Genomic DNA, 16,229 nt, shown 5'->3' on the forward strand with positions numbered 1-16,229 from the left:
TCTGCCTCTTTGTCTCCCTCTCTGTCTCCATCTGTCTCTCTCTCTGCCTCTGTCCCTCTGCCTCTCTTGTCTCTGCCCCTGTCTGTCTCCCTGTCTCTGTCTCTGTCTCATGAATTCTCCCGCTTCTCCCCTCCCGAACAATTGCTGCTGCATCTGTTCAGCCCGGAGCCCTCGGGGCCGCTGTGCTCCCTTCGTCTGCTCCGCGTCTAGTCCCTGCTGGTCACTGCGCGTTTGGGGACTGTGGCTGCTCATGACCCCTCTTCAGAGCATGCCACATCCATCTGGCAGATGTTGGTTCTGTGAGCGCTGCCCGCCCGGCTCCCTGCCCACCCTGCCCACAGCCGCCTCATGCTCCAGAGGCCACGTGTGGGCAACTTGGACCCAAATCTCCCTGTTAAAGCAGAAGAGGCTCCTTCAGAGGAGACCTGACCCGCGGCGCCAAGTGTGGGACGAGACGGGTGCAGGTCAGCTCAGGCCTGTGGGCTGGGCCGCATGGTTCGGCGGTGCCGAGCGTGGGACGGGACGGGTGTGAGTCAGCCCAGGCCTGTGGGCTGGGCCATGTGGTTCTGCGGAGACAGAAAGGAGTCCACACCTGAGCCTGGCGTTCGAGGCCCTTCACACCGTGGCCCCACAGCACAGCCCAGCCGGTCACGGAAGCCTCTGCTCCCAACTCAGACCTGAGGAAACCGTGCTGGCTGCACTGTCACAGCCCCCAAGACGTCCCCATCCTGATCCCCAGGACCCGTCGTCGTGTTGCCTCTCATGGCAGATGGGACTGAGTGACAGACCTGAGACGGGAGAGCATCCTGGGTGACCTGGAGGCCCAGTGTCCTCACAGGGCCCTCACGAGAGGAGGCGGGAGGGTGAGAGCCAGAGAGAGACGGGAAGAGGCTGCGCTGTGGCTGTGAAGCGGCAGGAAGGGGCCCCAAGCCAAGGGATGCAGGCGCCTCTGGACACTGGGAAAGGCGGGAACTGGGTTTTCCCCCTGGAGCCCCCGGGAGGGACCTGCCCTGCCCACGTGGCCTTGATGTTACAACGTCTGCCCTCCAGACTATGAGAGGTAAGCGTGTGTTTCATTGATACGTTTTTTCAGTTTTTAGTTTTAGAGACAGGGTCTGGCTCTGCGCCCAGGCTGGAGTGCAGCGGTGCCCTCTCGGCTCACTGCAGCCTCCACCTGGGCTCAAGCGATGCTCCCACCTCAGCTTCCCCAGTAGCTGGGGCCACAGGCACGCACCACCACACCCAGCTAATTTTGTATGTTTTGTGGAGATGAGGTCTCACTGTGTTGCCCAGGCTGGTCTCAAACTTCTGGGCTCAAGTGATTCTCCTGCCTGGGCCCCCCAAAGCGTGGGGATTACAGGCGTGAGCCACCACATTCAGCTTGTTGGAGCCTTGAGGTTGACAGTAGCTTTTCACGGGAGCGAGGGTAAATGGAGGCACCATTCGAAGCCATCGTGTGGCCTGTGGCACAGGTGCATTCCCTGCAGATGTTTCTTGCTGTTGTATAAACCACGAGGGATTGATAGGGAGAACCTCTTGCTGGACTGGGGGTGAGGGTGAATGTAAAACCCCACAGGCCATAACGAGCCAGCTGGTCACTACATTTTTTTTTTTTTTTTTTTTTTTGAGACGGAGCCTCGCTCTCGCCCAGGCTGGAGTGCAATGACGCCATCTCGGCTCACTGCAACCTCCACCTCCCGGGTTCAGGCTATTCTCCTGCCTCAGCCTTCCAAGTAGCTGGGATTACACGTATGCGCCACCACGCCCAGCTAATTTTTATATTTTTAGTAGAGATGAGGTTTTGCTATGTTGGCTAGGCTGGTCTTGAACTCCTGACCTCAGGTGATCTGCCCCTCCCTCTCAGCCTCCCAAAGTGCTGGGATTATAGCCATGAACCACCGTGCCTGGCCTTTTGTGTTTTTTTTGACACAGAGTCTTGCTCTGTCACTCAGGCTGGAGTGCAGTGGTGTGATCTCAGCTCACTGCAACCTCTGCCTCCCGAGTTTGAGCCATTCTGCTGCCTCAGTTTCCTGAGAGGCTGGAATTACAGGTGTGTGCAACCATGCCTGGCTAATTTTTGTATTTTTAGTAGAGACGGGGTTCTCACCATGTTGGCCATGCTGGTCTCGAACTCCCGACCTCAGGTGATCTAGCTGGTAACTATGAATACACCTGAGCCCTGAGTTTCCTGGCAGCCAAAGCAACAAGAGAAAGCAGATGAGCCGGGCGCGGTGGCTCAAGCCTGTAATCCCAGCACTTTGAGAGGCCGAGACGGGCGGATCACGAGGTCAGGAGATCGAGACCATCCTGGCTAACACGGTGAAACCCCGTCTCTACTAAAAATACAAAAAATTGGCCGGGCGCGGTGGCTCAAGCCTGTAATCCCAGCACTTCGGGAGGCCGAGACGGGCGGATCACGAGGTCAGGAGATCGAGACCATCCTGGCTAACACGGTGAAACCCCGTCTCTACTAAAAATACAAAAAACTAGCCGGGCGAGGTGGCGGCGCCTGTAGTCCCAGCTACTCGGGAGGCTGAGATAGGAGAATGGCGTGAACCCGGGAGGCAGAGCTTGCAGTGAGCTGAGATCTGGCCACTGCACTCCAGCCTGGGTGACAGAGCAAGACTCCGTCTCAAAAAAAAAAAAAAGAGAAAGCAGATGAGCCATGCACCTGGGCAGTTCCCTGGGGCCAGTGGACTCTGCAGCACTGTTGGTTCTGCTGGAGAGCCCTCAAGACCTGGGGAGGGAGGCCATTGAGGGGCGGGTTGATGGTGGGGAGGGAGGCCATTGAGGGGAGGGTTGATGGTGGGGAGGGAGGCCATTGAGGGGAGGGTTGATCCTGCAGAGGGATGCCTTTGAGATGTGGGTTCATCGTAGGGAGGGAGGCCATTGAGGGGAGGGTTGATGGTGGGGAGGGAGGCCATTGAGGGGAGGGTTGATGGTGGGGAGGGAGGCCATTGAGGGGAGGGTTGATCCTGGGGAGGGAGGTCATTGAGGGGCGGGTTGATCGTGGCTCCCCTGGCGGTCTTCACAGACCCCGAGAAGGGCCACTGTGCCTGGGAGATTCTGCCCCTGGGAATGCAGGAGGTCATGTTTGAGTCAGGGCTGGGCTCAGTGGCTCACACCTGTGATCCCAGCACTTTGGGAGGCCGAGGCGGGAGGACTGCTTGAGCCCAGGGGTTTGAGACCAGGCTGCGCAACATAGTGAGACCCTATCTGTATTAAAAAGAGAAAAAAATGGCCGGGTGTGGTGGCTCATGCCTGTAATCCCAGCACTTTGGGAGGCCGAGGCAGGCGGATCATGAGGTCAGGAGTTGGAGACCAGCCTGACCAACATGTTGAAACCCTGTCTCTACTAAAAAAAATACATAAAGCAGCTGGGCATGGTGGCATGTGCCTGTAATCCCAGCTACTGAGGAGACTGAGGCAGGAGAATTGCTTGAACCCAGGAGCAGGAGGTTGCAGTGAGCCGAGTACGAGTCACTCCACTGCAGCCAGAGCTGCAGGGCAAGACTCCATCTCAGAAAAAAAAAAGAGAAAAAAATTAGCCGGGCATGGTGGTGCAAGCCTGTAGTCCCAGCTACTTGGGAGGCTGAGGCCTGAGGATCGCTTGAGCCTGGGAGTTCCCAGCGGAAGGTCTGTTGCGTGTGTCCCCGTGTCCCTGTGTCCGTGTCCCCGTGTCCCTGTGTCCCCGTGTCCCCGTGTCCGTGTGTCCCCGTGTCCGTGTGTCCCCGTGTCCGTTTGTCCCCGTGTCCCCGTGTCCGTGGTCCCCGTGTCCGTGTGTCCCTGTGTCCGTGTCCCTGTGTCCCCGTGTCCCCGTGTCCGTGTGTCCCCGTGTCCGTGTGTCCCTGTGTCCGTGTCCCTGTGTCCCCGTGTCCCCGTGTCCGTGTGTCCCCGTGTCCGTGTGTCCCGTGTCCGTGTCCGTGTGTCGTGTGTCCCCGTGTCCGTGTGTCCCCGTGTCCGTGTGTCCATGTGTCCCCGTGTCCCCATGTCCGTGTGTCCCCGTGTCCCCGTGTCCGTGTGTCCCCGTGTCCGTGTGTCCGTGTGTCCCGTGTCCGTGTGTCCCCGTGTCCGTGTGTCCGTGTGTCCCCGTGTCCGTGTGTCCCGTGTCCGTGTGTCCCGTGTCCGTGTGTCCGTGTGTCCCCGTGTCGTGTGTCCCCGTGTCCGTGTGTCCGTGTGTCCCCGTGTCGTGTGTCCCCGTGTCCGTGTCCCCGTGTCCCCGTGTCCGTGTGTCCCGTGTCCGTGTGTCCGTGTGTCCCCGTGTCCGTGTGTCCCGTGTCCGTGTGTCCCCGTGTCCGTGTGTCCCGTGTCCCCGTGTCCGTGTGTCCGTGTGTCCCCGTGTCCGTGTGTCCCCGTGTCCGTGTGTCCGTGTGTCCCCGTGTCCGTGTGTCCCCGTGTCCCCGTGTCCGTGTGTCCCCGTGTCCGTGTGTCCCCGTGTCCGTGTGTCCGTGTGTCCCCGTGTCCGTGTGTCCCCGTGTCCGTGTGTCCGTGTGTCCCCGTGTCCGTGTGTCCCCGTGTCCGTGTGTCCGTGTGTCCCCGTGTCCGTGTGTCCGTGTGTCCGTGTGTCCCCGTGTCCGTGTGTCCCCGTGTCCGTTTGTCCCCGTGTCCCTGTGTCCCCGTGTCCCTGTGTCCCCGTGTCCGTGTGTCCCCGTGTCCCCGTGTCCGTGTGTCCCCGTGTCCCCGTGTCCCTGTGTCCCCGTGTCCGTGTGTCCCGTGTCCCCGTGTCGTGTGTCCGTGTGTCCCCGTGTCCGTGTGTCCCCATGTCCGTGTGTCCGTGTGTCCCCGTGTCCGTGTGTCCCCGTGTCCCCGTGTCCGTGTGTCCCCGTGTCCGTGTGTCCGTGTGTCCCCGTGTCCGTGTGTCCGTGTGTCCCCGTGTCCGTGTGTCCCCGTGTCCGTGTGTCCGTGTGTCCCCGTGTCCGTGTGTCCCCGTGTCCGTGTGTCCGTGTGTCCCGTGTCCGTGTGTCCCCGTGTCCGTGTGCCCCCGTGTCCGTGTGTCCCCGTGTCCGTGTGTCCGTGTGTCCCCGTGTCCCCGTGTCCGTGTGTCCCCGTGTCCGTGTGTCCCCGTGTCCGTGTGTCCCCGTGTCCCCGTGTCCGTTTGTCCCCGTGTCCCCGTGTCCGTGATGGACACGTGGGAGGGCCCCGCTCTTTTTGTCTGTGATGGACGTGTGGATCCAGACTGGGCAACATAGTGAGACCTCATCTCTGTAAACCATTAACAATTAGATGTACAGGCCAGGCACCGTAGTTCACGCTTGTAATCCTAGCACTTTATGAGGCCAAGGTGGGCAGATCACCTGAACTCAGGAGTTCGAGACCATCCTGGCCAACATGGCTAAACCCCGTCTCTACTAAAAATACAAAAATTAGCCCAGCGTGGTGGCGCCCACCTGTAATCCCAGCTACTTGGGAGGCTGAGGCAGGAGAATTCCCTGATCTCGGGAGGCAGAGGTTGCAGGGAGCTGAGATCGCGCCACGGCACTCCAGCCTGGGTGACAGAGTGTGACTCCATGTCCAAAAAAAAAAAAAAAATTACAAAAAAGTTGCAAGAACTAAGAGCCCTGGAATAGCCCCCACCCGGGCCCCGAGTGTCACTGTTTCGCAGAAGCCTGGCTGTGGAGCGGGCACTGACCTTGCACAGCGCCAGTGACCGGGCTGCACCTGGGGTGTCGGCAGCCTCCGCACTTTCCCCAAAGAGGCACTTTTCCAGAGTGCGTCTCCATTGGTTTTGTGTGGGGTTGTCTCCTGACTGGATGGAGGAATCCCACAGACAGCACCGTACACACCACGGCATGGATCGGAGTGCCTGGCGTGGCGTGTATTGTGCTGATCGTGGTAACTTTGGCCGCTTGGCCAGGACGGAGTTCCTTCACCATCTGGTTCCTGTTTCTCCCAGCCTGGGGGAGGACTCAAGGCTGTGCAGAGGCTGGTCCTGCCTGGGGCGGGGTCAGCAGCCTCCACCTGTGGGTCCTGCCTGCGGGCATGCCTGCTGCGTCCATCTGTGTTCCGTGTGCCTTCTTCTGCTGACATCCGGGGCTGTGTGGGACCCCTACCCCCTCCCCACTCTCCGCCTGCTCCCCACCCCCGCCCCTGGGGCTCACGCTGTGCCAGGTGCCGCTGCTGTTTCCCGTGCTGCCAGCATCCCCCGTGGGCCGCGTGGCTCACGGGATGTCACGTGTGCCTTGCCTGGCCCTCCAGCCACCCCTGCTTGGAGGAAGGGTCCCCCTCACTTCTGCTCAGCCCTTCCGTCTCCAGGTTGGTGCAAAGTTCTCAGGCCCAACGTCCCTGGTGGGTGATGGCTCAGCCCTGTGTGTCCTGGTGGGGCCTCCTGCCGCGTTTTGCAGGTGGGCTGTGGTTCTGTGGACACATGGCTCTGCATTCTTTCCTTTTTTTTTTGAGACGGAGTCTCATTCTGTCGCCCAGGCTGGGGTGCAGTGGCGTGATCCTGGCTCACTGCAACCTCTGCCTCCCAGGTTCACGCCATTCTCTTGCCTTAGCTTCCCAAGCAGCTGGGACTACAGGTGCCCGCCATCACTCCCAGCTAATGTTTTGTATTTTTTAGTGGACACGGGGTTTCACCATGTTAGCCAGGCTGGTCCCGATCTCCTGACATCATGATCCACCCGCCTCGGCCTCCCAAAGTGCTGGGATTACAGGCGTGAGCCACCGCGCCTAGCCTACATTCCTTCTTTATTTTCTTTCTTTTTTTTTTTTTTCTTTTTTTGAGATGAAATCTTGCTCAGTCGCCCAGGCTGGAGTGCGGTGGCGCGATCATGGCTCACTGCAAGCTCCGCTTCCCGGGTTCACGCCATTCTCCTGCCTCAGCCTCCCGAGTAGCTGAGGCTACAGGCGCTCGCCACCTGTCCCGGCTAATTTTTTTGTATTTTTAGTAGAGACGGGGTTTCACCATGTTAGCCAGGATGGTCTCGATCTCCTGACCTCGTGATCCACCCGCCTCGGCCTCCCAAAGTGCTGGGATTACAGGCGTGAGCCACCTTGCCTGGCCTCTTTCTTTCTTTGTCTCTCTCTCTCATTTTGTTGTTGTTGTTGTTTTTCAGATGATGTTTTGCTTTTGGTGCCTAAGCTGGAGTGCAATGGCGTGATCTATCTCGGCTTATGGCAATTTCTGCCTCCTGGGTTCAAGTGATTCTCCTGACTAAGCCTTCTGAGTAGCTGGGATTATAGGCGCCCACCATATTTATTTATTTTTGAGACAAAGTCTCACTCTGTCTCCCAGGCTGGAGTGCAGTGGCGCGATCTCAGCTCACTGCAACCTCCGCCTCCCAGGTTCAAGCGATTCTCCAGCCTCAGCCTCCCGAGTAGCTGGGACTACAGGCATGTGACACCACGCTTGGCTAATTTTTGTAGTTTTACTAGAGATGGGGTTTCACCATGGTGGCCAGGCTGGTCTCAAACTCCTGACCTCAGGTGATCTGCCCACCTCGGCCTTCCGAAGTGCTGGGATTATAGGTGTGAACCACTGCACGCCACCCCTTTTTTATTTTCAGTTGAGACTCGATTCACGTTACAGAAAAGTCCCCATTTCTAAGTGAACGATGCTGTGGCTGTTACGAAGTCCAGAGCCATTCAGCCATCATCCTGTAATTCTAATTCCAGATCATTGTCTCCCTAGAGGAGGCCCTGTCCCTGTCAGCCATTACTCCCTGTCCCTCCCCAGACCCGGCGCTCACACGTTCCCTTCCTGTTTCTGTGGCTTGGCCTGTCCTGCACATTTCATAGAAATGGGATCACACGCTGCGTGGCCTCCTGCGTCTGGCATCTATCACTGAGCGTGACATCCTCAAGGTGCATCTGAACTGTGGCTGGGTCAGATCCTGGCTCCTGATTATGGCTGAGCCGTGTTCCGGCACATGAATGGGCCCCACCGTGTCTGTCCCTGAGGGACGCGCGGAGGCCCACTGTGTCTGTCTGTGAGGGACACGTAGAGGCGCCACCGTGTCTGTCCCTGAGGGACGCGCGGAGGCCCACTGTGTCTGTGTGTGATGGACGTGCAGAGGGCCCACCGTGTCTGTCTGTGAGGGACACGTAGAGGCGCCACCGTGTCTGTGTGTGATGGACACGTGGAGAGCACACTGTGTCTGTCCGTGTGTCTGTGATGGACACTTGTGCTGCTTCCACCCGTGGCCGTCGTGAGTTGTGCTGCCGTGAGCACGCGTGCAAACCTCCGTGTGGACAGGTTTTCGTTTCTCGGGCTCATGCCCAGGAGTAGGTGTGGGTTGACATGGTGAATCGCTGTCAGCAGCATCCATATGCAGGTCCGTGTGTGTGTTCCAGGAATGACTGGGTCTGGCTGGGGGGTTGCTGGGGTCCTGCTCGAGGATGAGGGGCCCTCGGTGCTGGAGCCCACGCTCTGCCCCCGGAGCCTCCCATGGGTCCCCTGCTCCAGGCCCAGCCCAGTGTCGCGGCTCCGCCCCCAGGCTCTCTGGCACCCATTCCTGCGTGGGGTGAGCATCCCCCAGGGCAGCCCCCGGCCCCTCTTCTGGGCTCTTCCCCACCGCACCCCAGCCCGAGCCTCTCCCCAGCTTGTGCCCTGCACAGGCCATTCCCCAGGTCCTGCTCACCTGCCTCGCTGCCCCTCGCCCATCCCTTGCCGCCTGTTCCCGGGGTGGGGGTGCTCCTTGACCCTCCCAACATCACCCAGGCCCCTCGCATCTCTGCTGGGCTCCTGGGGCTCTCGGTGCCCACCGCCCATCCCCGTTCCCCAGGCGCTGCCCCCCTGCCCACCACCTGTCCTGTGAGGACATCTTCACGTGCCGGGCGTCCACCCCAGTTCCCCGTGGGGCTGCAGGGACCCTTGGGAACGCAGCCGTCCGGTAACAACACTCTCTGCCTGGCAGCCCGGGGGCTTCTGGGAAGCTTGAGATGAGCTCACGGCTCAGAAAAGCGCTTTGCACACTGGCTGCTTTCAGGCAGGGAGGCAGGCGGCATTGACTGTTCCGCAGATGCGTTTTAGCAGGGGTCGGAGGCCTCAGCCCACCCGGCACCACGGAGCCCCCACAGTTACTGGCATTGGGCAAAAAAGAGAGCGAGAGAGATGGGGGAGCGAGGGAGGGAGAGGGAGAGAGGGATTTCTTACAGGAAGCCTTTGGTTCACACCCAGACAAGGCCAAGAAAAGCCACCTCTGTCCCCTGATCTGTGCTGAGGCCACATCCCCTGGGAGGAGGAGCCTCACCCAGGGCCTGGCAGGTGCAGGAGGGGCCGGCAGAGCCGCCCACAGACAGCTTTAGAGAGGGAGACTCAGCAGGAAGCTGAGTCCTTTTTTTCTTTCTGTGCCAGGGTTCGGCCCTGCCCAGCTGCAGTGCCAGGAGGCACTGAGGCGGCAACCCCAGGGCCCACACCAGGCACCTGGCCGGGAGCCTGACAGAAGGGAGCCCAGTTTCCTGGGGAGCTGTGCCAGCCTCGCAGGACTGCTGTGAGGAAGCAGCACACACAGCTTCAAAGGCCAGGACTCTGTCCCCTCCCAGACCTGGAGCCTGGAAGTCCAAAGTCAAGGTGCGGACAGGGCCGTGTTCCTTCCCACCCCTCCAGCATCTGGGGGATCCGGGCATCCCCTGGCTGTGGCCACACGGCTGGGATCTCTGCCTCCATGTCCCATGGCCTCCTCCCCGGGACTGTGTCTCCTTTGTATGAGGATACCAGGCATGGATCACCCCCTCGGCCAGCGCGGCCTTTTTTTTTTTAACCACTCACATCTGCGAGGATCAGATTCCCAAATAAGGCCACACACACAGCTTCCAGGGGCCGGGACATGATCACACCATTTTGAGGATACAGTTCAGCTCTGCACGGGGCACTGTAGTGACCAGGTCTGCAGAGGGGGCCCTTCTCCCAGCCACCAGAGAGCGGCAGTGTCCAGGAGGTGCCACCTGTGCCACGACCACCTGGAAGCCTCTTCTCTCTCTGCCCCCCAGCCCCCTCCCATCCCCGTGGCCTCCTTCCCTCACTGTAATGCAGGGCCGCGTCACCTGCGGTGCAGGGTTCTTGTGAGGGCTGGGGTAGCGGACACTCAGCCAGGCTTACAGGGAGCCCTCGTTCAGCCTTGCCATGGGACCGGTCAGTGAGGGGTGCATCGTGGACAGAGGCAGAGGGAGAGACCAGGCAACGGGAGCCCAGGGCTGAGCACGGGGTCCCAGAGGTGGGTGGGGTAGTGCCCAGCAGGTCCCCATGCAGTGCACCGTATCTTCAGCCTGACCTGCTCCAGGGACCCCGGCCTGCGCTGTCACATTGGGGCCTGGGGAGCAAGTCAGAGTCTCTGCTCGTTCTTCCTGTTTCACTGCTTTCCAGGTGTTTTAAAAACTGAGACAAAATTCACATTCCATAAAGTCCACTTTATTTATTTATCTGAGTTAGTGTTTTGCTCTGTTGCCCAGGCTGGAGTGCAGTGATGTGATCATAGCTTACTGCAGCCTCCACCTCCCTAGCTCAAGTGATTCTCCTGCCATGGCCTCCTGAGCAGCTGGGAGCACAGGTGCCTGCCACCATGCCCAGCTGGTTTTTGTATTTTTTGTGGAGATGGGATCTCACTATGTTGCCCGGGCTGGTTTTGAACTCTTGGACTCAAGCTGTTCGCTTACCTCAGCTTCCCAAAGCACTGGGATGGCAGGTGTGAGCCACCACACTTGGCCCAATCCACCTTTTTTTTTTTTTGAGACAGTCTTGCTCTGTCGCCCAGGCTAGAGTGCAGTGGCGCGATTTCAGCTCACTGTAACCTCTGTCTCCAGGTTCAAGCAATTATCCTGCCCCAGCCTCCCGAGTAGCTGGGATTACAGGTGCACACCACCACGCCTGGCTAATTTTTGCATTTTTAGTAGACACGGGGTTTCACCATGTTGGCCAGGCTGGTCTCTAACTCCTGACCTCCTGATCTGCCCACCTCGGCCTCCCAAAGTGCTAGGATTACAGACGTAAGCCACTGCGCCTAGCCCAAATCCACACTTTAAAAAAGCATATTCACAGAGTTGTGCAACCACCACCTCTGTCTAGTTCCAGAACATTCCATCACCCCACAGGAAGCCCCGTTCCCATCAGCTGTCACTCCCGGCCCATCCCCCTCCCCTGGTAACCTGAATGCTTTTCCTGTCTGTGTGGATTCCTGTCCAGAACAGGACATTTCATAGAAATAGCCTCACACGCTGCGTGGCCTTCTGTGTTTGGCGTCTCTCACTGAGTGTGACATCCTCAAGGTGCATCCGTGCTGTGGCCTGGGTCAGAGCCTTGCTCCTTTTCATGGCTGGGTTGTGTTCCAGTGCGTGGATGGCCTCACTGTGCTGACCCTGTTCCTCCGTGGGTGACCACGCTGCGGGAGCCAGGGTGTCGTGAGCTGTGGGTCCACCCGTGAACTGTGGGTCCACCCATGAGCTGTGGGTCCTGTGAGCTGTGGGTCGTCTGGCTGTGGGTCCACCCGTGAGCTGTGGGTCCACCTGTGAGCTGTGGGTCCCGTGGGCTGTGGGTCCTGTGAGCTGTGGGTCCTCCCATGAGCTGTGGGTCCTGTGAGCTGTGGGTCCTCTGGCTGTGGGTCCACCTGTGAGCTGTGGGTCCCGTGGGCTGTGGGTTCTGTGGGCTGTGGGTCCACCCATGAGCTGTGGTTCCTGTGAGCTGTGGGTCCTCTGGCTGTGAGTCCACCTGTGAGCTGTGGGTCCACCCGTGGGCTGTGGGTCCTGTGGCTATGGGTCCACCTGTGAGCTGTGGGTCCACCCAGGGGCTGTGGGTCCTCTGGCTGTGGGTCCACCTGTGAGCTGTGGGTCCTGTGGGCTGTGGGTCCACCCGTGAGCTGTGGGTCCACCCGTGAGCTGTGGGTACACTCGTGGGCTGTGGGTCCTGTGAGCTGGGGGTCCACCCGTGGGCTGTGGATCCACCTGTGGGCTGTGGGTCCTGTGAGCTGTGGGTCCTGTGAGCTGTGGGTCCACCCGTGGGTCCACCTGTGAGCTGTGAGTCCTGTGAACTGTGGGTCCTGTGAGCTGTGGGTCCACCCGTGGGCTGTGGGTCCACCCATAGGCTGTGGGTCCACCTGTGAGCTGTGAGTCCTGTGAACTATGGGTCCTGTGAGCTGTGGGTCCTGTGAGCTGTGGGTCCTGTGGCTGTGGGTCCACCTGTGAGCTGTGGGTTCACCCATGGGCTGTGGGTCCTGTGAGCTGTGGGTCCACCCGTGGGCTGTGGGTCCTGTGAGCTGTGGGTCCACTCGTGAGCTCTGGGTCTTGTGGCTGTGGGTCCTGTGGTTGTGGGTCCACCTGTGAACTGTGGGTCCACCGTGGGCTGTGGGTCCTGTGAGCTGTGGGTCCACCTGTAGGCTGTGGGTCCTGTGAGCTGTGGGTCCACTGTGGACTGTGGGTCCTGTGAGCTGTGGGTCCACCGTGGGCTGTGGGTCCTGTGGCTGTGGGTCCACCATGAGCTGTGGGTCCTATGAGCTGTGGGTCCACCCGTGGGCTGTGGGTCCTGTGAGCTGTGGGTCCACCTGTGGGCTGTGGGTCCACCCGTGAGCTGTGGGTCCTGTAGCTGTGGGTCCACCTGTGAGCTGTGGGTCCTGTGAACTATGGGTCCTGTGCGCTGTGGGTCCTGTGAGCTGTGGGTCCTGTGGCTGTGGGTCCACCTGTGAGCTGTGGGTTCACCCATGGGCTCTGGGTCCTGTGAGCTGTGGGTCCACCCGTGGGCTGTGGGTCCTGTGAGCTGTGGGTCCACCTGTGGGCTGTGGGTCCTGTGAGCTGTGGGTCCACCATGTGGCTGTGGGTCCTATGTGGCTGTGGGTCCACCCGTGGGCTGTGGGTCCTGTGCTGTGGGTCCACCGTGGGGGTCCTGTGGCTGTGGTCCACCGTGGGCTGTGGGTCCACCTGTGGGCTGTGGGTCCACCCGTGAGCTGTGGGTCCTGTGGCCGTGGGTCCACCTGTGAGCTGTGGGTCCTGTGAACTGTGGGTCCTGTGAGCTGTGGGTCCTGTAGCTGTGGGTCCACCTGTGAGCTGTGGGTTCACCTGTGAGCTGTGGGTTCACCCATGGGCTGTGGGTCCTGTGAGCTGTGGGTCCACCCGGGGGCTGTGGGTCCTGTGAGCTGTGGGTCCACCCGTGGGCTGTGGGTCCTGTGAGCTGTGGGTCCTGTGAGCTCTGTGGGTCCACCCGTGGGCTGTGGGTCCTGTGAGCTGTGGGTCCTGTGAGCTCTGTGGGTCCTGTGAGCTGTGGGTCCTGTGAGCTCTGTGGGTCCACCCGTGGGCTGTGGGTCCTGTGAGCTGTGGGTCCTGTGAGCTCTGTGGGTCCACCTGTGGGCTGTGGGTCCTGTGAGCTGTGGGTCCTGTGAGCTCTGTGGGTCCACCCGTGAGCTGTGGGTCCTGTGAGCTGTGGGTCCACCCGTGGGCTGTGGGTCCTGTGAGCTGTGGGTCCTGTGAGCTCTGTGGGTCCACCCGTGGGCTGTGGGTCCTGTGAGCTGTGGGTCCACCCGTGGGCTGTGGGTCCTGTGAGCTGTGGGTCCACCCATGAGCTGTGGGTCCACCCGTGAGCTGTGGGTCCTCCTCGATGGCACCTGGGAGTGCAGCTGCTGGTTAACTGTTGACTGTTACTCCCCGTTCGCCTCTTTGAGGAACTGCAGGACGGTTCCCAAGCGGTTGCTGGGCGTCCTCAGCAGCACTTCTGCTTGTGGGCTTTTTGCGTGGACCTGGTGTGGAGCAGCCTCTGGGGTGGCTGTGATTGGCTGTTGGGTTGAGCGGTGGCTGTGATTGGCTGTTGGGTTGAGCGGTGGCTGTGATTGGCAGCTGGGTTGAGCGGTGGCTGTGATTGGCAGCTGGGTTGAGCGGTGGCTGTGATTGGCAGCTGGGCTGAGCGGTGGCTGTGATTGCCTGCTGGTTGTGGTGGTGGCTGTGATTGGCAGCTGGGTTGAGCAGTGGCTGTGATTGGCTGCTGGGTTGAGCCGTGGCTGTGATTGGCAGCTGGGTTGAGCGGTGGCTGTGATTGGCAGCTGGGTTGAGCGGTGGCTGTGATTGGCAGCTGGGCTGAGCGGTGGCTGTGATTGCCTGCTGGGTTGTGGTGGTGGCTGTGATTGGCAGCTGGGTTGAGCAGTGGCTGTGATTGGCTGCTGGGTTGAGCCGTGGCTGTGATTGGCAGCTGGGTTGAGCGGTGGCTGTGATTGGCTGCTGGGTTGAGCGGTGGCTGTGATTGGCTGCTGGGTTGTGGTGGTGGCTGTGATTGGCTGCTGGGTTGAGCCGCTCCGTGAGTTTGGTTTTCATTGGTTGTTTTCCATTGGCGGGCCCCTCGCTGCAGCTGTGCGGACTCGTGTTGTCGCCCGGCTTCCAGGAGGTAATGGGTTGCGGCAGGGGGTGTGGACGACGGTCTGCGCCAGCCTCCGCTGCTGCTGGTGCGTGGTCGCGGGCCCCCACGGGCGGGCACAGCAGGGTGAGCCCGAGGGGGCGGAGTGCGCAGGGTTTGAGGCCTCGGTCCCACTCTCCCCTCAGAGCCCTAGCCGGGGTCCTACGAGCCCAGAACTGTCCCGACCCCTCCCGCCCAGCCACAGGCTCCCCGGCCTCTCGGGGTGCAGTTTCCGTCTTCCCGGGGGCCCCTGGCCACAGGGCCCGGCCCTTCCTCCCCTCACAGAGGAGGAGCCGTGGCCACCTGTGCGGTCTCGGCCACAGTCTCGTGGGAAATGCAGCCGCTGCCGCGTCAGTCGCTGAGCGCAGGCAGATGGGGCCCGTCTCCTCCACAGCCTGGCCGGCCTCCCATCCCCTCTGGCCCTGGGGCCTCCCCAGCTCCTCCAAGGACACCGGGAATGACCGCCGGTGGCTCAGGGGGGTGGCCCGTCGGTGTGTGCCCCGCGGTGTCTGGGCCCCTGTGATGCATGCGCCGGGTCCCCACGGTGCGGGCGAGAGTGTGGCCGGGCCGCCGGCGGGTTCGTGGCCCAGGGTTGCCCCGGCAAGTGCATCATTGCCGCTTGGTTTCCTACCAAAGCAAGAACGTGCTTTTCCCAGGATCCTACCACTTGTTCCCGCGCTGCTGTGCCAAGGGGGCCGAGGCTGGGCCTGGCCAGAGCCTGGAGAGGAGGGGCGCACGCTCAGCTCTCCCTCCGCCAGCCCCAGGTCAGGGGAGGCCACAGGGCCCGCTGAACCCCCTGGGCACAGACAGCAGGGAAAGAGCAGGGAGGGGACTTGGCTTCCGCGGCAGGGGATTCTCAGGGACCTCAGCCTGCAGAGGTGGGGTGGGGAGAGCCCCAGGGGGTGCGCAGCAGGGCCCGAGGTGCTCTTGGCATGGGTGGGGCACTGGGTGAAGGGTGGGGATTCATGCCTGGCCTGAGGGGCTATGGCATGGATGAAGGGGCCGTCCAGGCCTCAGTTTCCCTGCCTGTGGTTTGGGGGCACCAGGAACAGCAGCTGGTCCCCGTGGAACGGAACCCAGCTCTCTGCAGTCTGGAGAAACATGCCCACCTGGGTACTCTGCACGTCCCCTAGTGCCCCAAAGGAGGCTGGCCCTAAGGCGGGGCGGGGTGGGGGTGCGTGTTGACAGCGCCTGGGGCAGACCCGCCCCGTACAGTAATTCTCCTCGCGCTGCCAGTAATTGCCCTGACTTTCAGGGCCGTCATCATTTCCTGAAAGTCAGCCCCGGCCTTAGAGGAAGTAGGCGCCGCGGCCGTGACTAAACCGACATGCAAATGCAGCCGGGCGGAGAGCCGCCCCCGTCCGCCCCTGCCGACCCAATGCTGGGGCTGCCGTGGCGGTCATGAGGGAGCCGCTCCCGGGCGGCGCTTCCAGGGGGACCCCCGGACCCCCGAGCGCCGGGACCATGTCCCAGCTGCAGTTCTGGCTGCAGTTCGAGGCTCTGAACAAGGTAACTAACACTCCCCTCCCGGGGTGGGCCAGGCCCTTGGGGGCAGGGGTCGGGGAGGTGGGACCCCATCCAGGACGGGCCGCCTGCCGGAGCAGCCGGAATCTCACCTTGGAGTCTGAGGCCGCCAGGCTCTCAAAAATCCCCATCCCGCCCCGTCCGTCTCTTCTGGCAGCGAGAGGGAATCTGCCGGAAGGTTCCGAGGCAGAGATTTAGGACTTGGGGCTGGGAGCGGCGCCCTGTGCGTAGGCTGGGGGACCCGAGCGGAGTGGGGGACTCGGGCTCAGCCCGGATCCGGCCCTCAGTGACAGTGGCATTGGCTGTCGGGAGGGCTGCATCCCCCTCCTTCTGCCCCTGGGATAGGGCCCCCTGGCTTTCCTCTAGAGAAGCCTCAGGTGGAGGGGCTCTGGGTGTCTCATGG

General features: G+C 61.4%; 2 protein-coding genes across 12 annotated transcripts in view; one reads left to right on the plus strand and one right to left on the minus strand.

Moving 5' to 3' along the window:
* Positions 1-16,229, plus strand: part of SBNO2 (strawberry notch homolog 2) — a 70,698-nt gene that overhangs the window by 29,120 nt on the left and 25,349 nt on the right. Inside the window, exon 1 of one of the 7 annotated variants that reach the window (XM_033198524.1) lies at positions 15,575-15,811. The exons of 5 other annotated variants lie outside the window; for them this stretch is intronic. In XM_033198524.1, the coding sequence (XP_033054415.1) occupies positions 15,704-15,811 (108 nt within the window). In that variant the 5' untranslated portion in view covers positions 15,575-15,703. Of the gene's footprint in view, positions 1-15,574; positions 15,812-16,229 lie in introns of those variants that run through there. One more of the 7 variants, XM_033198526.1, reaches the window with a different exon arrangement.
* On the minus strand, positions 11,098-13,645 carry LOC117075810 (filaggrin-2-like). 5 transcript variants are annotated; one of them, XR_004434143.1, is made up of 4 exons: positions 13,405-13,645; positions 12,863-13,263; positions 11,926-12,587; positions 11,661-11,770 (listed from the first exon to the last, which is right to left on the minus strand). XR_004434143.1 is itself a non-coding variant. In XM_033198537.1 (3 exons), exons 1-3 carry the CDS (start codon positions 12,402-12,404, stop codon positions 11,131-11,133), a joined length of 1,110 nt encoding a protein of 369 aa, XP_033054428.1. In that variant the 5' UTR covers positions 12,405-12,441; the 3' UTR covers positions 11,098-11,130. The 5 variants fall into 5 exon arrangements, 1 of the variants encoding a protein (XP_033054428.1); XR_004434142.1 differs by having other exon boundaries at positions 12,863-13,155; positions 13,317-13,643; XM_033198537.1 differs by lacking the exons at positions 12,863-13,263; positions 13,405-13,645 and adding an exon at positions 11,098-11,386 and having other exon boundaries at positions 11,440-11,763; positions 11,875-12,441.

This window comes from Trachypithecus francoisi, unplaced genomic scaffold, assembly GCF_009764315.1.
Source record: "Trachypithecus francoisi isolate TF-2019V2 unplaced genomic scaffold, Tfra_2.0 Lachesis_group5, whole genome shotgun sequence".
Taxonomy (NCBI): Eukaryota; Metazoa; Chordata; class Mammalia; order Primates; family Cercopithecidae; genus Trachypithecus; species Trachypithecus francoisi.